Consider the following 27,860-nt stretch of genomic DNA (forward strand, 5'->3'; position numbering starts at 1 on the left):
ATGCACCTTGTGTCACATCATCTGGGTGATGAGGTGGAACATCTATTTTAAGTTTGAATCAAATCCATTTTGTAATAATTGAGATATAGTGAAAATACATCAAAATCAACCTTAAATTTAAAGTAAAAGGGGACATAATTCATAAAAAATTAATGTCAGAGTTAAGCACCTTATGTCACATCATCTGGGTGATGAGGTGGAACAACTATTTTAAGTTTGAATCAAATCCATTTAGTAATAACTGAGATATAGTGAAATTACAACAAAATTAACCTTAAATTCTAAGTAAAAGGGGACATAATTCATGAAAACTTGGTGTCAGAGTTATGCACCTTGTGTCACATGATGTGGGTGATAAGGTGGAACATCTTTTTTAAGTTTGAATCAAATCCATTCAGTAGTAACTGAGATAAAGTGAAAATACATCAAAATCAACCTTAAATTCTAAGTAAAAAGGGGCATAATTCATAAAAAAAAAATGGTCTCAGAGTTATGCACCTTATGTCACATGATGTGGGTGATAAGGTGGAACATCTATTTTAAGTTTGAATCAAATCCATTCAGTAGTAACTGAGATAAAGTGAAAATACATCAAAATCAACCTTAAATTCTAAGTAAAAAGGGGCATAATTCATAAAAAAAAATGGTGTCAGAGTTATGCACCTTATGTCACATGATGTGGGTGATGAGGTGGAACATCTATTTTAAGTTTGAATCAAATCCATTTAGTAATAACTGAGATATAGTGAAAATACAACAAAATTAACCTTAAATTCTAAGTAAAAGGGGACATAATTCATGAAAACTTGGTGTCAAGAGTTATGCACCTTGTGTCACATGATGTGGGTGATAAGGTGGAACATGTATTTTAAGTTTAAATCAAATCCATTTGGTAATAACTGAGATAATAGATATCGGGACGCGACGGGACGGGACGCGACAAAACTGACTCCTATATACCCCCCTCAAACATGTTTGGTGGGGGTATAACAATGGTCTGAATAAATATAACATTCAAAAGTGAATTTAATAGTCTGAGATACAGTCAAAGAGTTAATATGATAGTCTATGATACAGTCAAGGTGTTGAACTATGTATTTGTGATACTGTGAGTCAAGAGTTGATATAACAGTCTGTGATTCAGTCCGAAAAGTTAATATTTTAACTGAATGGCATACTGGTCATAAGTCACAACTAGTGTCAAGGTCAGACATATGAAAGGAATTTCAAATTTTTATTTATCAAATTTTTACATTCACCCTTCAAATATCTTTTTAACTATAGACTGGTCAATAGCACTAACTAGGAATCCCCAATATAAGGAGTTCATAATGAAATAACCAGTATGTGAAATGATTGAAGAGTTGATACAACAGTCTGTTAATACTACAGCTGACGTTACAGTCAAAGAGCTATAAGAAGTGTCTGTAATACAGTACTGTAATACTGCAGTCTTGGAAGTCAATGACATTTTACTACCGACAAAAAAACATTGACCTATCGGGAGGGTAAAGCAATACTTTATGAGACAGCACTTTGACAGGAGCGAAAAGGAAAGCATGATCATCCCTATATCTTCTGAAGAAAAATTCCAGAGCATTAAAGTCAGTTTTCAGGCCCTAACTACAGAGGACCTATATAGATATACTGTTGCATCACAGAGGGTAACAGCACCTTCATTTCAATATTTAATTATTAAACAGTAGCAATATTCGATCATCATAACCGCAAGTACAGACACAATTAGATCATAGTCATCCAACAAATCTGAAGTGCTAACACCAATTAATCTTTTGATGATAAAGAGCATGATATCTTGTTTACATTCTGATTAAAATGATTGCTAAACAAACAAAACAAGTTCTGAATGTGATACATTGGTACACCACACAGGAAAGTAAAAATTTACCCTTTAACACTACCTTCTACCTGCATTACAAGTTTTTTGCAAATCATCCTAATAAAAATTTACCCTTTAACATTAAATCAACCTTGCATTTTTTGCATATCATTACTGCAAGGTGTTGCATTTCTTGCAGGAATTAGTTGTCATAAAATTTAAAGTTGTTTTTGAACTTCTACATTGATAATTTGACTGCTATTAATGGTGGAAAAAGATGGGAAACAGGATGGGGGTTAACGTGCGGTGACGTCAAAGTTTTTGTTGCGACCAAGAAAGAGCGCTACTATATTTTAACTACTGTTTTAGATAAAAGGCATATTACAATTGAAATAATTTATAGCAAAACCGTGTTTTTACACTACTTATACACTCGGGCGGTAATACGCTGTACAAATAATTTCACTTGGGCTGCACCCAAGTGAAATTATTACGCCCGACGTATAACCGCCCATCGTGCATAAATAGTGTAAAAGCACTATTTTGCTATAAATTATTTCTTAATTACAACAAAACTGGAGTGGATTTTGTGAAACATTTCTTAGAACAACAGCCTGAGCCAAAAAGCTATACTGATTTTTTATATTTGCTTGCCATACATCAATATTAACTTACCTTCATAAGAGGTGTATCTGAAGTCAAATTCTCTTGGGAAACTTTCCTGGCTTGGTTCAGAACTGTGAGATAAAACAAAAATCCACCATAGAATAAGAAAGGACAGAAAACTCCTCCTTGGCTTACACATACTTCAATAAAATTATTTCCAGAATAGGTGTCATCCTGAGGGTAGTCTACATGTCATCTGAAAATCAAAAAAAAATATAACAGACTTTAATGAATCATTCTTAAGATTTGAGATTGGAAGGAAATAACATTATAACAATAATATTGTAACCAGTTTAAGGTTTGCTTTTTTTCCATTTTGTAAGATTTATATCCACAACAATAGGTGACTTTCCAGTTCCAATGGTGACAGCCAAGACAAAAAACAGATGACTGCGCATTTCTTTGGAACAGATGGACTTAAAGGCAGACGCATCCATCTTTTGGAACATTCTAGCATAGAAAATATCTAATTAGATTGTATATCATGTTGTCTGACCTAATTTTCAATAAACAAAAGTCAGTCACATAGACTTAACACTGGAGGCCCATCAGTTGTTGAAAATCTTAATTTTGAAAAAGTTGTCCAATTATTACAGCAAAGAACATAACAAAACATTTGTCAATGCTGGCTGTTCACAAACATTGTACTATGTCACGATAAATGCCTTCTTCATTCCTGATCAAAAGTAAACATTCAAGAGACAACAGCTCCAGTATTAATGATCTCAACCTGGATTTATTTTGTCAGTCTGTTCTGATCTTTTCCCTTTATAAGGTAAGAAGGTAATAACACTGCAAATTTATATCATCCATATATTTTTCTATGTTGTACATCAAGAGCTCTTCAATGGATTGTATTTTGGCAAAGGCTGGACTGAAGTATCCAGACCATATTTAGACAGGGTTCAGATATGTTTATTCAATATAAATCTCTCTAATCGAATAAAATATAAGTCAATAAAACAGACATGCAGCTCTTCTTTCCCATAATAAAAGCCTCACATTTTTCATTTACAAGCTGATTTATATTCAGTTTTTACAGGAGATATCACAGGTAAGTGACAATAGCCTGAAAATAGAGTGCCCTTTCCAGCAAGTTTGCGCCATCTACGTTAAGGTATAGTGTTAGAACTTGGGTCCTTGTCTGTGACCTTGACACATTATTAACCTTTGTATGAAATTCCATTGGAATCCCTCAAATTGTTACGCTACTGCTGAGATATGAAGTGTTTCAGACAGATGAATAAACTAACATATAAGTGGACAGTGCCATTACTATATGTCACCCTTTGGGGGTGTAAAATGGTTAATTCTATGCAGTTTTGAAATTTTGGATTAAACCATACTGTCTTAAAAGTTTTTTAAATAATGGAACAAACACTTAATTGTGAAATAACAATTAAAACAATTTCATTGAGAAATACATTTGTTGTTGTTTTGTTGTTGTTGTTTTTTAAAAAAACCTCTTTACCATCATTATTTGTTACATTTGAATCAAACAATATGTTTTTTTCATCTATACTGTTTTATGTTATTGTATAATGTGAACTGTCCTCATATGATAGAATAACATATTTAGTTAATTCAGATTTGATACTGCATTGCACTTACTTTCCACTCAAAGAAATCTATATACATACCCAAAACCATGCTCTCAAAACATAAATCACTTGTAACAGGGAATCACTCAAGTTCAATATTTACAGTCTGCATCCAAAATTATTTTTCATTCTATTTTAATCCAATTCTGGGGAAAACATGATCAAATACACTTTTAACAACAGATACAAGTTTATCCTGCTGATTATTCTCACCACTGAATGTTAAATTATTTCAATAATAAAAAACTTCGCTAAGTATTCCGACAAAGTCTCTACACGAAGATTCCGCAATTTTCTCTGAGAAAAATAAATATCCACACTTTGTCAATTATTTCTTACCTACATTTGAACAATTACAATATTTGATCCGAATTAATCTCCTTCAAGTACTCTTCAAAGTTAGGAATATCCTGTTATTATTCCACACCATTAGCTGTGTAAGTCCAGTATACTATTGGCTTAAAGTCGTTGAAAAGAGTGATCTACGTAAATATATAACCGGCTGAGACTATACAGCCACACAAAGACTAATAAACAGAATATACCTATATTACTCTTTATCTATATATGAGGTTCTGTTACCCTGGATATGAACTTTGCAGCTTGTTATTAAATCTTAGAAAAGAAAACTTATTCTATACAGTAAATTTCCATAAAACACTTTTAGAGAAAAATAAAGTTTTTTAAAATGATTTTTTCTTCAATTATAGCTCTTATTTATAATAGTGGCTTTAAAACTAACTTTAATAGTGAAAAAAAGATATTTCTTTTGTAACATTTTCCTTTTCAACAAAATTCAAATAATTATGTGGTGCAATTCAAGCACTGTAACAGCAAAGAATAAGTTCCTTCTTTTGTTTTAAATAATGTTTTTTTTGACAGCCGAAAAACTTCTTAAATGTTTTAATTTTTAAAAACATTATTACAGCATGCAAGTGAAGAAAAAAAAAATAGAAAGAAGAATTTCAATGAAACATTACACTTTTTATATCTCGATCCTTATATATACTCTTCAAATTTTCTGCCACTATTATTTCCCCGTCTAAATGAAAACCAAACAATTGCACAGTGTCAGGCATAACACTTTTATTCTTCAATAACAGGCACTTGAGTTTATCAAAATAAATACCAAAGTTGGAAGAGCACTTGACAGTTAAAGACTTAAATTGTCTGGATTTGTTTCAAAGCCTTATAATACATCTGATAAAACATTAACAAATATTATCACAGGTCAATAGGATCAAATTGACCCATGTTAGAATTTACAATATATATTTACATTTGTGTTGTAACTTTTAACCCGATTATATTAACTGTAATAAACTTTGAATTTTTTTTTTAAAAGTTAAAATAATTCTTATTTTCTTTGTTTTGGAAAAAAAAAAGTTAATAATATAACCAATTTCTTAATGATAATTTCCTATGAAAAACTAAAATCAATATTTATTTCATCTTTAAAATTTGAAAATCTCCATGAAATGGCAATTTTGTGATTTAATAATAAACATATGTTTTTAAATTCTTCTGCCTGGTTTTTTGCAAGAGCATTCTGTAGTTACTAAGTAAATGTGTTATGTTTTTACAAAACTAGGCAATACTGACATAATATAAAATGGCTTTTAACCCCATGAAAAATAGTGTTTTGTAACTTAAACAGATATTGGCACACCAATGGTAGATAACGGTCAAGATAAAACCATCAATTCCATTATGCAAACATTCCTAAATATTTTTTCCAATAGATTAAAATTATATAGTGAAAAAAAAATTGTTGCAAAGAAAAAACATGAAATTATATCAGAAATGGGTAAATGATATATTTTTAGATTATTAAAAATTAACATACTTTATAAAAGATTATATTTTTATGTGACCTACATTTTTGTATTCCACTTATATAGACAGTCAGACTGCCTATATAAACAATTAAAAATACATTATTCTCATTTTGATCTCTATTCTTATCTTGGACATTTCCTTTAAACTGACAAGCACAACTTAAAATATAACTTCTTTAATAAAAAGCCCTATCTGATACACTTATTCTTTATAATCTACAGGCAAGACATCTATAATCTACAGCAAGAAATTGTACTGAGGACAACTTAAATGCCGAGTCAAGAGGTCTCGGACAAGTACATACAATGTCCAAAAAAACTTACTATCTAAGATATTAATTGCATTTTGATACATCTTTGAAGGGTTTAAGTTTGACATTCACCATGAAACAAAGGGGAAAAAATTGCTGTAATAAAATACTGTTTATCACTGTATATTCCCAAATAACCCCTCCTCTACACACTTTAAAAACATCTCTTGCTTTTTAATTAGAAATAAAACACTGTTTCTTTTTTTGTTTTGTTTTTCTTTCTTATAGGTGGTGCAGTTAAGATTTTTCACTTAAATAAACCTAGGTATTCAGAACTGTAATATAAGTACTCTAACATACAGCAAAATCTTTTGTTTTTGTTGGCATAAGATTTGATAATCCTTTAAAAACTTCTATTTCATGGATGTCAAAGCTCCATAAGAAGATATTTGATTTTATGTTAAAACCAGATAGAGCAGCAGTCCAAAAAAGAATTTGTATAATTACATGGTTAGAGAAGTACTACATTCATTATTGCACATGCAGATATATTGATAAAACTCATAAAGGGAGATAATAAAAAACAATGGATTCAGTAATACTCTCCACAATGGTAATCAATACATAAACCTTTCATAAATACCATGGAATACTATTATTGAAAATAGATCTGAACAAGAAATATTTTCCATGTTCAAAATAAAAATGTAGCAGCCCCATTCTAAACAAAGGCATTTTGATGCTTTTAAAAAATTATCTTTTATTATAAATCCAAGGTATAACAGTATGTTTTTACATGAAAACAAAAATCTTCACAATTTTGGCAAAACACTATACATGTTTATTTTTTATTTTTTTATTATTTTTAGACAGACTGATGTATGATCTGTGGGCAGAGAGATTAATAGCCCTTAAAAATCACATCTAACAAATTTTTTTTTATAAGTTCAAAATTAATGTAATTACCCTCCTTCTGAAACATATAATTTCCCCCTATTTGCCCTATGTGCACTTATTTGGATGAATATGGTAAATTCGCTTACTTGCCTGTAAGGGTTTTGATGACCTCTGTTGACCACAAGGTCATGGTGTCTGCGTCTAGAGAGATAACCTTAAATGACCTGTACAGACTAGGTGCAATCTGTTCTGTCAGCCAGGTATGAGCCACAGGTATGTTGATGATGGTACACTACAAAACTGACAGTAATCCACTATTAATGGGGTATTACTGTATAACAAGAATTATCATAACTCTGCAGCCAGGTATATTAATTATGAATAGCATACCCAGCGTATCTTTAGGCGGGCTTATGGTTACCAAAATGTCTTCACGTCTATATACAAACTGTTTTCTGCGTGGGCAATTTCGTCTCGCAATACTAAACTACCGTTTTACTTTTCATTTGTATTTGAAAACTTCTGTAAATAATAATAATAATAATGATAATAGTAATGTAATTATCTACCTAAATAAACTTTCAAAAATACATACATGTGCACAGTTAAACAAAAATACGTATGGCAATGCTATGATAAATACTATAGAAAATACAGATAAAATATGAAATCATTATAGAGACTACATATTACTTGCTGTAACAGCATATATGTGGAAAGAAACTGTGTTAATAATGACCATACCATATGTATGACAGCAAACATAAATCCCTGCTATAATCTGATTCCATCATAATGATAAATCCATCCCTGTACACCACCCTTACGAAAATGAAATATGGAAACAAGCTGGCATTAAGCTGCAAGGTAACTGTCAATGATCTGGCAACAGTCTGTCAAAAAAAAAAGGTAACTGGAAATAATCTGACTCCTATATGGGAACAAACTTCCAAGAAAAAAAGTTTAGCTGAAAATAATATGGACACTATTTCCATATTATTTCCAGTTTCTGGGAATAATCTGCAAACTATATGACAATAAACTGGCTCATAACAATCAGCATGTAAACACACTGACAATATTGTCAGCTTGTTTCCAGTGTCTGGAAGAAATCTGGCAGGAAAATGGCAAGAAACTGGAAATAAAAAACAGAATTTCTATAATCGAATTGAATGAGTACTGAGATACCAGCTTGCATACAAAAACTTAAGCAAAAAATGCTATGTGGAAAAAGGGGCTTAATTTTGGAAAAAAGTATAGTTATGGGACCTGCTTAGTACATGTCAGGTCATGACATTTAACAAGTGTGTAATTAGTTTCAATCTATAATTTTGTAAAAAAGAAAAAAAAAAAAAAAAAGAAAAGAAAACATAGGGGCATGTCCAATAACTTCTATTCTTTGAATAATCGAGATAAAAATTACATAAGTGACAATATTGTATGGATTGGCTGTCTGTCTGACAGTACATTGGATATAAATTTACTCAGAGCAGATTCTGACAATGCACTGGCTACACAATGGCAATACACTGGCAATATACCCATCTTAGCAATTTTCACAGCAAAACAAATATTACACGACACCTTATCAAAATGGCCAAGTGTTGCATTTTTCCCTCCAAAACTATTTTCAGTTTTCAATAGTTTTCCAGCACTGATGGGCACATTGTAAAGGTACTTTTTTATCATTTTACAGTTACTTGTTTTCATTGTAACACAGATTCTGTCCGCAACAAGTATTTTTGCTAAACAGATACAGAAATTTTAAAAGTCATGTATTTTCACTACCCTGTAAAATTAAACTTGCAGATTTACCATAATCTTTGTCAAATTTCCTTTGGTTTCAATATTATGTTATTGATAACTGAAATATTGCAAATCTGAATTTGTATTAAAATTGAGTCACAAGCAAATGAAGGTTTTAAGTCACATTAAAATTCATATTGAACATTAATAAGGATAAATAGAAAAAAATATATACTGACACTAAACTGGAAACAAACTTCCCATACACTGACAATGCTATGACAATACAATGGTAATAAAGACAATTTTCCTAGGGGGAAGTAAAAAAATTAGTAACACTGAGTAGTAAGCGATATATTGGGATACTAGTCCATCTTTAGCTCAGTAGCGTCGATATACGGATCATGGGGTCGCGAGTTCGATCTTAGGACGGGGCTTATGTTCTCCGTGACTATTTGATAAATGACATTGTGTCTGAAATCATTAGTCATCCACTTCTGATTCATGTGGGGAAGTTGGCAGTTACTTACAGAGAACAGGTTTATACTGGTACAGAATTCAGGAACACTGGTTAGGTTAACTGCCCCCTGTTACATGACTGAAATACTGTTGAAAAACGGCGTTAAAACCCAAAACAAAAAAAACACTAATGTATAAGTGCTCATAACTTTGTACTGCATAAAGGAATTTAGTTAAAACTTTAAATAATGATTCCAGTTTGCTACAGTGTTTCTCTTGTCCATGTAAGAGAGCCTGGCATGTTGTGACTGACTATACACTGACAATACAATGACAACACACTGGCAATATGCCAGTGTGTTGTCAGAAAAATATTTCCAGTTGACTGGCTGTGCACTGACAATACAAGGACAACAGACTGGAAAGTCCAAAAAGCCGCTTGTTGTCAGTTGTGTATCCAGTGTGTTGCCAGATTGACATTGCATACCAGTTTGTTGCCAGATTGTTGTCAGTGTTTATTTCCAGATACCTCTATATAATTTAGCTCCTTCAAATAGTTTTATATGAAAAATCAATGAAATTTTGTTAAAACGTCATTACAAACATCACTGACAACAAACTGTATATAAACTGACAGCAGACTGGAAGTTAAATTTTACAGCTAGTTTTCAGGTCTGGAAATCAGCTGACAAGCACATGGACACATGATGGTTATTAAGTGGCAACACACTGGATCAGTTTATTGTCAGCTATGGAAATAGGCTGGCAAGTAACTGGATTTTAGAGTATTATTGACTGGAAACACACTGGACATAAACTGACCACACACTGACAATAGGGAAGGTTTTTCATAAGGGCAGTCCAAAGAAACACATCAAGATTCAATTTTGATAGCGAAAAAAAAAAATCATTTTTCTTATCCGCACATCACCTCTTGTACCAGTTAATAAAGATTATGATTTTTGTTATCAAGTGGGTGGGGAAGGGTGCCAAATCTGATGAAGTGATGATGTAATTATTAGCCTGATTATAGATTCAGATACACTGAATATATCAGCAAGATCAGGACTTTACATCTGGATTTTTTTCCTGTTGGTTTTGGCTTGAGGATATATGTTAAAGTACCATAAGAATGCTTGTAAGAAAAATCAGCAACCCTCAGGCAATCATGATGAAGCAATTCTGAAATGTGCATTAATTAATCAGTAATTACTGCACCTTAAGTACTCTACAATCTGGATTTCTTTGAAAGGCCTATGTATGAAACATATAAAACTATGCTTTTGAAAATTGCTATGTCAGCTTTTGATTTGATTACACTGTTATCATCATTAACATCATCATCATCATCAGCAGCAGCAGCAGTGTCGTTGTTATCATCATCATCATTATGATAATCACTGTTATTATCATTATCATTTTTAACATCTTTATGTTTTTTCCTTTTTCCTCAAGGCATTAAAAATATTTTCATTAATGCAATGAAAATAACCATATATCTGTGGAAGGTTACAAAACAGCTCTATATATTTCATATTATATGCTTAGGCAAATATTATACCAGTCTGGTGTGTGTTATTCATTATTATTGTAACCCACAACACAATTTGTGGTAATACTCAAACATTTGCCAGATTATTAACAATCACTGGTATATTATGGTACTAACACAGGTTACTGAGGACATTGCCATGTATAATGAGGCCACAGACACACTCCTCACACTATTAAGTACAAATAAATAGGTTTATTATAAACCTCATTAATCAGAGTTTTCATATGAAGATTCTTAATACCAATATAATAAACAGAAATGTTCTTAATATAATAATTAGGCAGGACATCTACATGGATATTAGCAATATTCCTGGTCATACCTCTTGGCAACTTAATTCATATGTAAAGCCAGACTTCATCGCATATTCATTGTAAAATCAATTTTTATTTCCAGAAGACAGTAAATCTAATGGGACCTTTACATATAAACTATGTGGTGATGATGTAAAAAAATTTGTTCCAGAAAAGATAAAACCTTACTGAAATGTCACAACAAACAAACTTACATAATCATCCTGTCATTGCAAGGCATGTCAACCAATCAGATATAGACATGTAGTCTAGGAGGTAACACGTGTACCTGACACAAAGAAACATGTTCTACATGCAACTACAATGAGATAGGACAGGAATATCATTTTGAAATATAACCTGAAATGCAGTGACCATATCCAATGGAAGAGTAGAAATAGTCTACAAGGCCACAGAGAAGTTGATTGTTATTACAACTTACAAGCCCAAAACCAGGGTGTCTGAAAGGTTATTTTTTGTCACCATCTTTAGCTCATATGAGCAACTCCATTAGAAGACTGTTTATAATTTAGTAGAAGGATAGCTCAAGATACAGAAGATGCTGCATGTCCTGAGGCTCCCATGTTCTTCAGCATGCCAAGAGTAAAGCACTCATACTGAGGACACTAATTGCATTGTTAGTAAATTACTATTGGGGGTCCTCACTCAGACGTCACAACCCCTGGCTTTGTAGGCACAGAGTAGTACGACTAGAACATTTTTTCTGCTCTTGAAAACAGGTTATTTCTCAATGTTATTCTGAACACCTAGCTTTGATTCAGTAAAACATAATGAAATTTTACTTTTCAATTTATTCAATTATACAAATTGTGTCAAAAACTGGATGAACAAGAGATTGTAGAACATGAAATGCCCCCCTTGATGCATTCAGTAATTGCACAAGGAACAGAAATTATTTGGTCATTGTATACAAAAGTTCTACTGTTCTGGGTAAATGTGACCTTGACCTTTGACCTTACTGACCTTAAAATAAATAGAGGTCATCTGATGGTCATGATCAACCTCCCTATTAAGTTTCATGATCCTAGGCCAAAGCGTTCTTGAGTTATCATTCAGAAACTGTTTAACGGTTTTGGGTCACTGTGACATTGACCTTAGACCTACTGACCTCAACATCAATAGGGGTCATCTGCTGATCATGATCAACCTCCCTATCAAGTTCCATTATTCTAGGCCCAGGCATTCTCAAGTTAACGAATGGAAACCATGTAACTGTTCTGGGTCACTGTGACCTTGACCTTTTACCTACTGACCTCAAAATCAATAGGGGTCATTTGCTGGTCATGATCAACTGCCCCATCAATTTTCATGATCCTAGGCCCAAGCATTCTTGAGTTATCATTCAGAAACTGTCTAACTGTTCAGGGTCACTGTGACCTTGACCTCTGACCTACTGACCTTAAAATCAGTAGAGGTCATCTGCTGGACTTGACCAATCTCCCTGTCGATTTCCATGATCCTAGGCCAAAGCATTCTTGAATTATCATCCAGAAACCGTTTTAACTGTTCCATGTCACTGTGACCTTGACCTGTGACCTATTGATCTAAAAAGCAATAGGAGTCATCTGCTGATTATGACCAACCTTTCTGACAATTGTCATGATCCTAGGCTTAAGTGTTCTTGAGTTATCATCCGGAAACCATTTAACTGTTCTAGGTCATTGTGACCTTGACCTTTGACCTACTGATCTCAAAATCAATAGGGGTCATCTGCTGGTTATGACTAATCTCCCTATCAATTTTCATGATCCTAGGCCCAAGCGCTCTTGAGTTATCATCCGGAAATGGATTGGTCTACAAACCAACTGACCGACAGACATACCGACATCTGCAAAACAATATACCCCTCCTTCTTCGAAGCGGGGCATAAAAATGTAACTTTGTCCAATGGTTTATGTCTGGAACGTCACTAACTGCAACTTCAGCATTGGCAAACTGAATTCAAGGAATATCTTGTTGTAACATTCAGTTACTTTTCTGTTACATTTCTACCTTATCATAAAGTGAAATCAACAGCAGTTATGTGCCTTCACTTTCTGTTAAACTGGCACAAGCACTTGAACATGACAATTCTAAGAACAATTCTGGAGTTAAATGGATTAAGATAAATGCTTCATATGAAAGGCATCAAGTGCCAGTGCATCTATTTTAATGCTGTTTAAAATTCTTGCAGACTTGGCATTTACGATCTTGATGGAAGAGTAAACATAAATAAGAGCTTTGTTTTAACAGAGGGGAAAACAGTAAATGGAACATATGGGTGATGAGCAAAACAATTCTATACACTGTGTACAACCGGTAACACTAACAGTGCAGTCAAAGCTTCACCAATTTGCAGAAACTTTGATTAGGGTGGCATCCCTCATCCCCCTTGAAACATTATTACCCACTTCCTAAACAGCTTTATGCCTGCATAACATTGTTTCCAATTCCAGTATAACACCATAATGGCATCTCACTAACATTTTGCCGCTGTAAAGTCAAAACCTAGTAACTGTTTTTTTTTTCTGAAAACATCGTAACTTAACTACACAACAAGAAAATGCAAAGTCAACACGTCTTATCTCAAAAATCAACCAAACTTATGAAAATAAACATCATTCATAAAATTTACAGCAAAACCAAAAGATAATGTTACATTTAATAAAATAATCAAACATAGCTGGAAATGATAATCAAATACATGAATAACAGTTTAAAAATCTTGATGAGATACAATATATCCAGTTTACTGCTATTAAGAATACAAGGTGTCTTCATAATATTATGACTATAGCATGGCTAATAGTTCTCGTAGAACTATTAAATTGTGAGACAATGCATGCCTTGAGCATATTTTTCTTCCACTATCCAAAAGTGAATACAAACTAAATCCAAATTACAAGGATTTGACTCCTGCAGTGATGACATCACTGACAGTGTTACATTCACTGTAATGTATTGCACCATCATATCATTGTTACAACTTTAATTACTCAATCATATCATTGCTATACTTTGTACCATCATACTATTGCTACCTGGTGAATTTTCCCATCATATCATTGTTAACACTGCCCTATCATATCAATGTTATCCTTTGTACCATCATTTTATACTGAAATAATATTGAAATTACAACCGCAAATCTACATTACCAGTTGCTTACAGTGGTAAAAGTCTGCAGACAATAGCACATTCCCTGTCAGCCTGGCACATCAATCAGTAAGCTTCTTACACAGGAAATTAACTGAAGAAAGAAGTCCTGATTTTCTTTAAAAATATACCAGACTCCTTGTACTCACATACAATAACAACAGATTTCAGTGTCAAATGTTTGAAGTCACAGCGCCTATATAGAAAGACCAAACCGGACATGGATTTACCTTCATTTACGTCATTTATTTCATCTTGTTCGTTAAGAGGCTTAAAACTCATCTGAATCTCCATAAACTAAACTCAGTGTTGTGATATTTTGGAGTCTTTTAGAATCATGGAGTCTATTAGCCATAACTGGCAGCAAGTGATTTTGTCTTTGCGCCATTAGTGCAGACCAAGATCAGCCTGCACATCGATGCAGGCTGATCATGGTCTGCACTGTTTGCTACTCAGTCTGTAAAGTTCCAGCGAAAACCCATTCAAAAAATAAATGGTACTGCCCAAATTGAATGATAGACCATTTTATAAATTTAGGAGCTTAAATGTTAATTTTGTATAACAGACAGACTTTAGCCACTGTGCTGGAGGAGTTGGGGGGATGTGGTAAAGGGTGATGCACAGTTTGATTACCCCCTCATGAACAGACACGTTATAATCAGTCTGTAATTGTGCTCAGTATGGTTGCAATGGATATTCTTAAAGATTTTATTTTATTTGATTTTCCTACAGGAAAAAACAAGTTTTTATATAAGGTGCTATGTGAGGGTGTGATTGCAGAAGAGTTCCATATGCCACAGCTTCCGGGACTTCAGCAAAAAATCTTCAGCATGAACATCTGCTTCTCTTAACCTGGTTAATGCAACTTCTTGAACCATTCCTTAATGAAATTACCTTCATTATCTGTATGATGCAATTCGTACTTTTCAATGATATTTGCTTATGTATATCCATACAGGAAATTATAATTAAATATTATATCTAGGTACAACATGTGCTTTTTGTCATTATAGTAAATTGTGAGTATAATATGAATTAATTCATAAATATAGAGGAGTTTCTAAATTAGATAATATAACATGAAACAATTTCCACAGAGAAAATATTGCTGTACTTTTACACTGCGCAAAATGATTAACAGATACATCCTTGAGAAGTTCCATTGTGAATATATATATCTAATCATATAATAAGGAAAGTGTGCCAGAATCACTGAAAGTGAAATGTTTGAGGAAGCACCTTGTATAACTTTCAGATAAGCCGGCATCACCAGGAGACTGGAACATTTGAAATAAACAAGATGTCTGAGGGTTGCTATTTTAGATACAATAAATCTTATATGTTGTATCAAGTACTTAGACATTATATATATGATTTCATTTGCAAAGATCAAGTGCTGAAACTTTACACCCATTACAAACACAACATGCAAGTCATTCAATACAGGCAAACCTGTATACTATATGACAACACTTGACCGAGCCAAAAATGGACATTATCTAAAGGTGGTCACTATACACAGGTTAAAATATATTGCAAATGTTAAAATGGTTATCTTGATAAGCAGAGTGGCTGCTGTTCACATGTGATCATTATATACAGGGGTTAAAATATTCTGCAAATGCTGAATCAGATATCTTGATAACAGGGTGGTTATTGTTCACAGGTGGACATTTATACACATGTTTGACTGTATTTGTGGTCTGGGAGGTATGGAATATATTAAAGACATATATCTCATTTCTCCAGTTCCAATCAGATACAAAAAGTATGCTCTCAAATACAAATCTAAAACCAAAGCACCCCAAATTCTTCAGAGCCACAACTTTGAATACAAAAATGCTATCTTGCAAACATAGGATTTCAGAATTAATTCTCATCTGATGCAAAGACATAAAAACCTTCTTTATTGTTATTTTATAATGCCTGTGCTTTACCTTCTTATTCTTCTACTCAAAACTTTAAAGGACCATTATCACAACTATCTTTAACATCTCCTCTATTATGTAATTCTGTCTGATTACTTTTTCATTATTTATAAAAGTTACAGACACAAAGAACAAAATGCACCTGGCTGCAAAAAAAATGGGACAAATCAGAAAAAATTACAAAAAACCAACAAAAATGTGATATAATCTTTCCTAAACATTATATGTAAGAATAAAACACCATTTGTGTGAAGAAATAACATGTAAAGATGCTGTAAGGTGTTGATCTAGATGTAACCTCCTGCCACTATCTAACTAGCTATAAAACACCACAGGCTAGTAACCAGTATAGATTGACATGATACCAGCTCTACTGCTATATAATAACTGAATAAAAAACTTTTCAACATTGTGTTATTTTGGCTACTGTTCAATACTGGTAAAAAACAAATGAGAGTCCTTTGGGCAAGAAACTTAAGAAAATTCTGAGGGTGGTAAATTATCATGTGATTTTCAACACGTCAATCTATATTAATCTGTGCATTATTTTACTTGCAAATTTAGCCTAAAGAACTACTTTTGTCTAAACTACTGGCAAATTTTGTCTAAATTGCTACATATTACTTCAATTGTAAATTTTGTCTAAATCAATAATCACTACATAAATTACTTCACTTGCAAATTTTCTCTAAATCAATAATCACTACATTACTTTACTTGCAAATTTTGTCTAAATAAATAATAACTAAACTACTACATCATTTTACAGTTGTATTTGCAAATTTTGTCTTAATTACTACATCTCTTTAGCCGAGATGGTCTTGGGGGTTGTGTATAAAAATTCTATTAACTGTGGAGATAGGAGGCATGTTCTGTTACCATTTTCATGTCTGTAAGTAATTTGTTCTCCATTAACCAATTTAAATGTTTATGTTGTGCCTTGAACATATATACTGAACTTCTTATATTTTGTGAAATCATTTAATCCCATTAGCATAAAGATAATAATTACAGTTTAAGAAAAAAATGGATGTTTCGTAGGGACATTAATTCATGGGTAAAATAAGTGAAACTCATACTTGTTAAGATTTAATTTCACTGTATCTATGAAATGCAATCCCCATTTCACAGTATGTTACTGCATTCAGATTCTGCAGGCTAAATATTATATGAAATCATGTGTGCTGCAAACACCTTTTTTCTTTCATAACTCATTTAAAATCTGCAAACAAGTGACAAATGACGTCTGATATCAGTTTGATGTATTGCAAAGCTGTCTACAAATATATAATTAGCATAGATAAAAAACACGGCATATTATATTCGATTATCACCGAACTGTATATTCTGATATATACATCAAACTATCTAATATAATTCATCTAAGATATATATCAAAAATACTTTCGTGCTGAACTTACTGACTTCTGTACATAAACATCGGAAAAGAGGTCAAAATTTGCATGAAAGACGACTCTAAATCAAAATTAACAATACCATACTGTCATAATTCATTTTTATCCCAAGACAAACCACTCCAAAGATAGCACAAACTCAATGTCAATATTTGCCCAATCATTGTGGCAAATATTTTCATTTCAACACTCAGATCTCTACATTCAAACAGGTGGTATAGCCCTATCAGACAAGTTAATTTGTAAACTTAATTGCCAAGGTACTTGAAGAGCTCAAACAATTGGAAGATTATCTCCAATATGAAGAGCTCAAACAATTACCTCCAAAAGGAAGAGTCCTTTGATATACTGGAATGCTGGGTATTACAGCCTGTTCTGCTAAAGTTCCGATATCAAATGTTAGAATCTGATGGAGTCAGAATGTCTTATATTCAAGTACTCTAAACACTGGTAAATACCCTTACTTTTATCTTACATTGGTATCAAATAGATAAAAAGCAGGATTATACATCTAAAACTATAGAAGCAAATGCTTAAATCTTACTACCACTGAAGTTAATTCTGCAATAATTGCTGTAAATGAAAAAGTTTCCCAAGGATCAAACAACATTAATTTGTGCTGCTAATTAGGTAAAATGGATGTATCTCCTTTAGTTCAAGTTTATCAATAAAGGCAAAGTTCAAGTCTATCATTAAACTAAGGCAAAATGCTTTACCCTTATGTTAGATCAATTGATATGCTGGTTTAAAATTTTACTAGTATGGCCCCTTTTAAGTTACTGATTGAGCTGTATCTTAGGCTCATTTAGTCCTAGCCAAACACCCCCTCGATACTATCAACTAATGTAAAAACTTTCCTCAGCGTCTCGGCCTCCTCACAAAAATAAATACTTGCAAAAGATTATGTTTCACAAGGTAGTCATATATTGCTAATTAATATTCTAACATCTGAACAATCATCAATGCCAAATATAGCAAACTTTTAACGTCACAAAAGTATCTGATTTTACAGTATTGCTAATATTTTTCTCTTGTCCTGGTGAGGAAAAACTGAATACAAGGGATGCAATTGTCAAAATGTCAACTTTTACAAGAACTTAAATGAATGACCTAAGGTCAGCAATTTTCTAACTATTAGATCGCAGATTCAGATCTAAGCAAAACTAAACATCAGGTGTCAGAATAGGACAAAATACTGAATTTGAAGTTGAATTTTTTTTTCAAATAAAAACGTGTCAAGCTACAAATGAAAGACCATAAACGTTTTTAACAACTGAACAATAAAACCGAATCAACAAAAAGATCAAGTTGAATGTCCAGTTTAAGGCCGCAGGCAGTGTAACCATATACTGATAGACGGCTAATAAAGAATCCCGACCTTATTAGGATAAGAGTGCCGCCAATTTAAAGCTCTATATCTAACCTCTATCAAGTTTCACAGCTGTAACACGAAACTTAAAGTGATGGGAATAAATCTTTTTCTTAACAACTTTTACGCGATGGGGGTAAGGTTTTTATAGCAGCTTTCGAGGACCCTTGTTACACGATATATTACCTGAAGGAATGTTTTAATCGGAAGATAATCCCTGCGACCGCAATTGTGAAAGGGCACACTTTACACGTTAAATTAAGTTGCAAGTACTTGACATAGGGTTTTTGTGTCTCCTTAAAAATGACAATAGTATCTAAACGTACAAATGTGCCAGGTCAACAGTTATTTGAAATTCAAAACGAAAGTAACGTAAATGTTTGAGATCACATGCAATTTGAACACAAAGAGCATTGCATCATGACAAAAGCCATTACAATGAGAAGGATAGTTTGCAACCAAAATGACTTTCAGAAAAATATCAACTTTCGAGAAAATTTTATACAAATAGTTAAAAAAAAAAGAGTAAAAGTACATTGCGATTTCAACACATAAGAATGTCTATCATAAATTTTAGTCAATGTGCAAATAGGATGAACTATTTTCAGGCTGCGGCCTGAGTGGACATAATAATATACCCAAACCAAAATACAAGCATGCGGCAAGCTTGTTAGAAGTTTGCCATAAGCTTGCGCAAGCTTACAGCAATCTTAAAAAGATTGCAGCTATGTAATATAATGCTTGCGGATGCTCGCATAGAAATTAAGTTTGCGGAGAAGTCTTTCTTCGCAAGCTTGCAGCGAGCATCCTGCTATCTTAATACTATTTAAGGTTGCGACTAAGCTTGCGAAAGAAATTAAGTTTGCAGATAAGTCTTGCTTTGCAAGCTTGCAGTGGGCATCCTGCGATCTTAAGACTATTTAAGATTGCAAGATTGCGACTAGCTTGCGATCCTGTAACCTTTTTAAAACTCTTTTAGTTCACTGATACATATAAAAGGGAGGTAATATGTTAAACCATTAAAATTAAACTTTTTATGTAAAAATAAGTTGTTTTAAAAAAATATTGTCCGTGACTGTTAAATCTTCATCTACTTAGCACTAAAAATATTGTTTTATGAAAGTGCGAAAGTTTTACAAACTGTGCAGTTTGTCAAATTGAAGGAAGTATATAATTAAATTTTTAGACTTACATTATTAAAACTGTCTCACAAACCTAAGAAAGGTTTAGGAAGATAGTATAGTTTGCAAGCTTGCAGGCAACCTTGATATGATTACAAGGGTGCAGGAGGCAAATGATTTAGTCTACACCCATAGAAGTGTGTTTAAGCTTGCAAGATTGCACAAGCTTGCAATCTTGTTATGATTGTGTAAGTTTGCAAGATTGCGCATGCTTGCAATTTTATTATGATTGTGCAAACTTGCAAGGTCGCAATTAAGATTGCTAGGGTTCCAATCGCAAGCATGCGCAACCTTACAAGCTTGCAAGATCTTAAATAGGTTGCTGGAAGCACGCAAATTAGTTTGCGCAAGCTTAAATTATGGTTGCGATGGTTCCAATCGCAATCTTGCTGCATGCTTGTTAAGATTGCAACTGCAATCTTGCTGCGACCTTAATGCAAGCTTAATTAAGCTCGCCATTTTGGTTTGGGTACATTTTTAGGTTTATGATAAGCCCAAGTTTTCATGGTGAGTAAATAGTGTCAGACTTTTAATTTGGTTGCTTATGTATATAGTAATTCCTCAATATATATAGCCTCTTCAATGTGAAAAAGCCGTTTTTGAAATTTCTTAAGATCAATTAATTTATGTAGGTACAATAACAAAGATATCAAGGTCAATAAACTTAACTTAGAGGGTGTCTCTGCTAATATGAATTTTATAACATACTTGGCAACAGCCTAAGTAAATATACCTTTACAAAAAAGTTTCAAATATTTTACGAAAAGTTTTGCAATGAAAATATAGATGAAAATGAAAAGGTATAGATGAAAATGAAAAGGGTTTAAAACATTGAACAAAAACTGCTTACTCCACTAAAAAATAGGAACCTGCATAGGCAAATTTGTATTTTTTTCTAACAACATGTGACCTGCTGATAAGCCTTAACATGTTTTATTGCTGAATTCATTTTCTAATTTGGAAATGCATTAATCAGTTGCTAAAAATAAGGACACACAGTAAATTTGTTTCAGTGTATTTCTTAATCTGTTTCTTCACACTTTTTTTTAACACCGTTCAAGACGTTATTATAATTGTGTATACCTTAACATTGTAAATCTGTAAAATATTATTTTTCTTGGCAATGAAACATATAAAACCTGATCATATTCATTTAATTTCGTGGGTATGAAATATGTTGGTTTTGCCTAAAACGGCTATTTCCCTTGGATATGATTTTTGCTCATTTCCACATATCCAGATAAAAGAATTGAACTTTCCTTGTTTTCTAGGATTTAATTTTGTGGATTGATACAAAGTAAGTCATGGACTGATGCAACAGCAAAATGCAGCAATCTGGTCCAACATGTATATTAATGATTTCAGCATACTTAAGCATCTCAGATGTAACTATTTACATAATTTATCTCTTTACACAAGTTCATAATCACTTTAAGCTGTGTTTTCCTGATTGTTTATAAAAGCGGTCTCCATTTTTCTTAATGCAAAAACAATTTTGCTTCAGTTTGTGGAATACATTGTACTTTAAAGGTCCATTACTAAGGGAAAGTGAGTTGGCAATTTTTTTCATAGCCAGTGCATAGACTTCTGCAAGACACTAAATAATGAAGATTGGCAGGTCAAAATTTACAGAAGGTCTTTGGAACTCAAAGAAATGTATGTGTATTATGTTGAAATTTCAATGACTCGACAGAATGACCCCCCAGGTCTTTTTAACTTTCTTCATACTTCATAGAAAAATAATTGTACATATACTGCGATTTATTTCGAATTTCTACATACCAACTTTCATTTTCCAATAAAATGAAATAGTTTCTGTGCTTTTTTAAAGAAATTAAAATGTTCACTTTCCTTAGTATTGGACCTTTAATTCTCCACAGGTAGCCAGCTAGGCATTTGTTCCACTATCTGGCACTGCTGGTTCCCGACATTCAACGTGCTACTCTCCATGATAGGCAAGCCGCTTATCATATATTTTCTCCAATTCTCTTGGCAGTTGAATTTTCAGCAATCTTTGAAAATTTGAAACACAATACCGATAAAATATAAAATACAGCAAAATGAGGATCCAATTTACTTATTCTAACAAATTATATAAGCCATACTATAAAATTATAACCAAGAGATAAGTCAAATCACATGACCAGCATGTATAGGAGCATTTGTTTAAGAAGCAAGCCTAAACTTTTTCTCCCCATACAAAGTTACATAACTGCTGTACTCCAGGTTGGATGAAAGGAATTTGCCCAACACCACAAAATATTGTATGCCAGGTTGGGTGAAAGGAATCTGCCAAATCTCAATATTGGCAGTATACAACATTACCTAATACAATTTTGTAAACCAGAGTGTGTGCTTTACCCCATACATTGCAATAAATTTCCAAATAAATTTCTTAATAAATGTGAAGAAGAATATTAAATTCTACAGGTTTTCAAACATCTGTGAAACGTATTTGTATATGCTTAATGAATTTGCATACCTACTTTATTTAAAGTGATAAAATCTTATAACCTTTTGTATACCAACTGCAAAAATGCACATACTATGTTTGCTCTAGCAGGTAATACACCCTTTAATGAAGACGGCTGCGAACGTAAAAATGGTAAATTATGTTGATAAAACATTCTTCTTTCAATTTACTCTGGCATTCGAATACAACCTTCAAATGATTGAACAAACTTGAAAATTTATGACAAGAGCAGATAAACCCAATTCATTTGTTATTGACTCTTGTACAGTCTGCATGTACCATTTCACACACCTTCCTCCTTCATTATGAAAGCAGTTTTCAGCTCATTTAAATCAGTAATGATTCTGCTTTCTGGAAATACAAATCAAGTTCTTGAGGTATTGTAGCCCCAACAAGGTTCGAACTCGCAATCAAGTTGAGTAGTCAACCAATTTTGTAACATAAAGGCCACCTGTAGTTGGTGCAAAGCAAACTGAAGAACTGATCAGAAACAAACAGCTAAATGTTTTTTAACTTCAACAAGGGTGCCAAGTCCCAATTTTATACATGCTCCACAGCAAATTACTTTTGACTTTTAGAATACTATACTTGTTGACCAGATTACATGAAATTGCTGTCTACTTTCTCAATTTGAACTGTTTAAGTGTCATAACTCAGGATTACAACAAACACTATCCTGCTGGTTATTGAACATGGCCCTGATTGCCAATAATATTCTGACTATGATTGGTGACCAATGGATAAGAACTGCTTAATATGCTGACACTGTTGACTTTTGCTATTTTAAGTAACTCAAAACTTGTCTGAGCTATTATGCCCATACATTGCGACTAAGTTTGATAACAGTGGATAAGAACTTCTCTTAAGTCAACTGTTTTGCAAATTTTAGTAATTCAAGGGCAATAACTCAGAGCAACACTGACAATCTGAATGGTTATCAAAGCTGGCCGACATAATAAATTATATGCCCATAAACATTGTGACCCAGTTTGGTAAACACTGGAGTTAAAGAACAGACACTATGCATTCTTGTAATTTTGAGTTATTCAAGGGCAATAACTCCAAACAGTGCTGAGATATTAATATGAACAAAAAAACAAAATCGTATTTCACTATGATGAATAAATAACACAGCAAGAATTCAAATAAATTAACAAAATAATCACCTGCAGTCATGTTAAATTCGTTACAACAACGCTTGCAAGTGTTTAGCAACACCGACAATCTGAATGGTTATCAAAGCTGGCCGACATAATAAATTATATGCCCATAAACATTGTGACCCAGTTTGGTAAACACTGGAGTTAAAGAACAGACACTATGCATTCTTGTAATTTTGAGTTATTCAAGGGCAATAACTCCAAACAGTGCTGAGATATTAATATGAACAAAACAAAAAAAATCGTATTTCACTATGATGAATAAATAACACAGCAAGAATTCAAATAAATTAACAAAATAATCACCTGCAGTCATGTTAAATTGTTACAACAATGCTTACAAGTGTTTAGCAACACCGACAATCTGAATGGTTATCAAAGCTGGTCGACATAATAAATTATATGCCCATAAACATTGTGACCCAGTTTGGTAAACACTGGAGTTAAAGAACAGACACTATGCATTCTTGTAATTTTGAGTTATTCAAGGGCAGTAACTCCAAACAGTGCTGAGATATTAATATGAACAAAACAAAAAAAATCGTATTTCACTATGATGAATAAATAACACAGCAAGAATTCAAATAAATTAACAAAATAATCACCTGCAGTCATGTTAAACTTGTTACAACAATGCTTGTGCTTACTGTGCAATGATTTGGTTACTAAGCACTAGATATGCTGAACTGCCAAGATTTTTATTATTCCCGGCTCGCCAAGACCCATTCCCGGCCTTTCCTATTAATCCTTTTTTTAAAACACCATGAACCTCAAAGATGAACAAACATTACTGACTTTTAACATAGAAATGGTGGGAACTTGCCAGATATAGTGTTAACATGACAGATTGTGGTAGACCACAGTTATAGACCACAGTTACTAGATAGTGTGGGAGAGCCATGCAGTCATGGTCTACCTGTTTTGAATTTTATTCTGCTTATTATTAATTCATGCAAATGTTAATACTGAGCATATATTTTATGGGAATGGAATAGCTTCTCATAAATTTTATGAAGATATATTTGGAAGATTTATCAGGAATTTCATGGTGATGTGGGTATTGGTACATGTATTATTTCATTACATTATGTCTTTGTAAATGGAAACATTATTCTGAACATTTAAAATTTTACTAGTTTAAGCCAAACACATTAAAAATATAAATGTAAAATATATTCTTAAAGTTATAAAATTTAATGTGTGAATTTGGATATTACTAAGAAATTCATTTTTTCTGGATTTTGTTTAGAAAATGCTTTACTACATTACAAACAAATGTACATTATAATTATTTATTGAAATCTTTACTTCCCTATCTTTACCTTTCTAAGTATTTATTTTGAAAAGCAATTCAAAAGCGACTCTAAACCTGTCCAAAAGCTAATATTCTTTCCTTTTCCCTACCATTTTCCCCGATTAATTAAGCACTAAAATGTGAAATGATATCTCGTTTTCGTCATCATGGTTTCATGATTTCAACTTTCGCCATTGTAGTTTTGAGTTTTCACCATTGTGTTTTTGACTTTCATCATCGTCGATTCGTGATGATATAGGCTTCAGAATAGAAATATTGATGGTCCAAACAGAACACTATACATAATACCTGTATCTTTTTCAATATAGTGAAAAAGTCAAATTGATGATACAAGTGTATCTGAGCTTAATTTCAGAATATTAAAAGACTAAAAACTTAAATATCTCTCAAATATGAGCTTTTGTGAACTAAATTCATAATTACTATTACGCGTTTTATTAAAACTGTACATTGCATAACTGTTATCACTTTAGTAAATATTTCATAACTGAGTGAGTGTTATGTACATTTGCAGTGTGCTGTTATCAACAAATTAAAAATATTTACCTTTATCTGTGACTTTTGCCCAGAATTGTTTCCTCCTTAAACTAATCTTGTTGTTTTTTATATACTATTGCATTCATCCGTTTATATCCATTAGATTTTTAACTTCTGCTAGCTTTATTTTGAGTGTGCCTGCTGGTTACATCCATAAACAAATTGTACTGGTAGATATTTATCTTACCCTCTGATACACCTTGTTCAACATCAAGATATACTTAGTGCAAATCAAATATCATATGTACAGGTGTTTTTGCAAGTAGACATCTAATTAAGCATGGCCGTTTATGGGAAAATCAGTAAAACTATCCCCAAGAACAGAGATCTTCTGTGATATGAATTTTAAACAAGCATGTTCTTTTTGGGGGTGTGCTTGATTTACATTAATCAAACAATTGTTTAAAAGAACAGTAACACCTGATTATGTGTAAATCAGTGATTGTTTCAGATGAAATTTTAACAGTTAATGATGATACAGAAAATGTAGATAATCTTAAACAGGTAGGGTGTGCCCACAGTGTAAAACTGAAGTGAATAGAAATGATAAATTGTAAGTAGTTTTTAATTAGATAATGTGTCAGCAATAGTATGTACAGAAATAGGTCGAATTTCACACTCATTCAGTTTTCAACTAGTTTGTTTACCCATCAGATGACGCAAAAATTTCACAATGACATATGACCCTCTGAAGAAAATACCCTTTGACAGGTTACTTGTGTTTGTGCACTTTGTTAAAATGTTGTATATCACCTCACCCCTGTATACAGCAACTTTTATTGTGTTGAATTATAAATCATTTAGTTTGTAATTTCTTTACATCTTGATTTAAAATAAATAACAGTAGAACTTACATAACATAACTTCTGAACAGGCAGGTATTTTCTTTTCCAACTAGACCAGCCCTTTCAGCAAGTCAAACTCTACAGATCAACATCCTCTGTATGACAGGCAAAATTAAACATTCCATGAAATGATGTTGTGCATGTTCCTATCAAGTGATCAAAGCATTCTGCAACTAAATTGCAAAGAGGACGGACACAGTAAGATGCCCTTAGCCTAGCAGTGACCATGACCTTTGACTAAGAAACCTCAAAAACAAGAGGGGTCACTAGTGATTTTTCTTCTCTTTTTTTTTCACTAATGGTAACTGTGACCCTGACCTTTCACCAATTAACCAAACTAAAAATCTAATCTTAAAATCACTTGGAGTCATCCACTACCCACTGGCAAAGAACCTGCCAAGTCTGATGTTCATGTAGGTAATCATTCCCAAAATATTGAGAAGAAAAGAGTTTTTGTACAACAGTCACTGTAATCTTGACCTTTATCCTGTTCTCTCAAAATCAATAGGGGTCATCTAATGCACATGAAAAATATGCCTGCCAAATTTGAGGATCATAAGCCAAGGCATTCTCAAGATAACTTTAGCAGAAACAGATTTTGTATTAACATTTACTGTGACCTTGATCATTGATCCACTTTGATCTGATGTCCCTTTGGATGTATAGAGATTCTACTACTGTCTAGCTCTGACTGTAAGTACAACCTTCTTCGAGGAGGCACTGCTGGAGGGACTAAGCTGTCAGGAGACACTGATGTGGGGACTTAACTGTGACTGTGTCTTTGTACAAAGCAACCTTCTTTGAGACGGCACTGCTGTGGGGACTCAACTGTGTGTCTCTGTACAATTTAACCTTCTTGGAGGAGACACTGCTGTGGGGACCTAACTGCGTGTCTCTGTACAATGCAACCTTCTTTGAGGAGACACTGCTGGAGGAACTACAATGTTTCTGACTGTACTTAGGAGACACTGTTGTGAAGACTAACCATGTGTCTCTGTATAATGCAACCTTCTTTGAGGAGGCACTGTAGGTGGGACTCTTTGCTTTGGAGAAGCATTCTACCAAATAGAAAAGAAATAAATTGTCTCCCTTTTTGTAGACAGGTATTTACTCTTTGGAGATGTTGTTAAGATGCCATACTGTATGTAATAAAAAGACGAAAGAAAACTAAACAGCTGGCAGTGTTTTTTGCAGCAAAGAAACAATGCAATTGTTTACCATCATTTTCAGAAACCCTATTTATTACAAGGCACTGAGTATTTGCAGCAGTTTTCCTCTTATAAGATATGTAAAAATAAACCTTTTATCTATATGAAATGAATTTAAAGATTTCAA

General features: G+C 32.9%; 1 protein-coding gene across 6 annotated transcripts in view; it reads right to left on the reverse strand.

Annotated features, from left to right (window-relative positions):
* Positions 1–27,860, reverse strand: part of LOC123560920 (semaphorin-5A-like) — a 113,762-nt gene that overhangs the window by 51,431 nt on the left and 34,471 nt on the right. For 5 of the 6 annotated variants that reach the window (XM_053552337.1, XM_053552338.1, XM_053552336.1 and 2 more), the window contains one exon: positions 2,516–2,702. In XM_053552337.1, coding sequence (XP_053408312.1) covers positions 2,516–2,645 — 130 coding nt within the window. In that variant the 5' untranslated portion in view covers positions 2,646–2,702. Of the gene's footprint in view, positions 1–2,515; positions 2,703–25,689; positions 25,811–27,860 lie in introns of those variants that run through there. The other variant, XM_053552339.1, reaches the window with a different exon arrangement.

Source organism: Mercenaria mercenaria, chromosome 10 (assembly GCF_021730395.1).
Source record: "Mercenaria mercenaria strain notata chromosome 10, MADL_Memer_1, whole genome shotgun sequence".
Taxonomy (NCBI): Eukaryota; Metazoa; Mollusca; class Bivalvia; order Venerida; family Veneridae; genus Mercenaria; species Mercenaria mercenaria.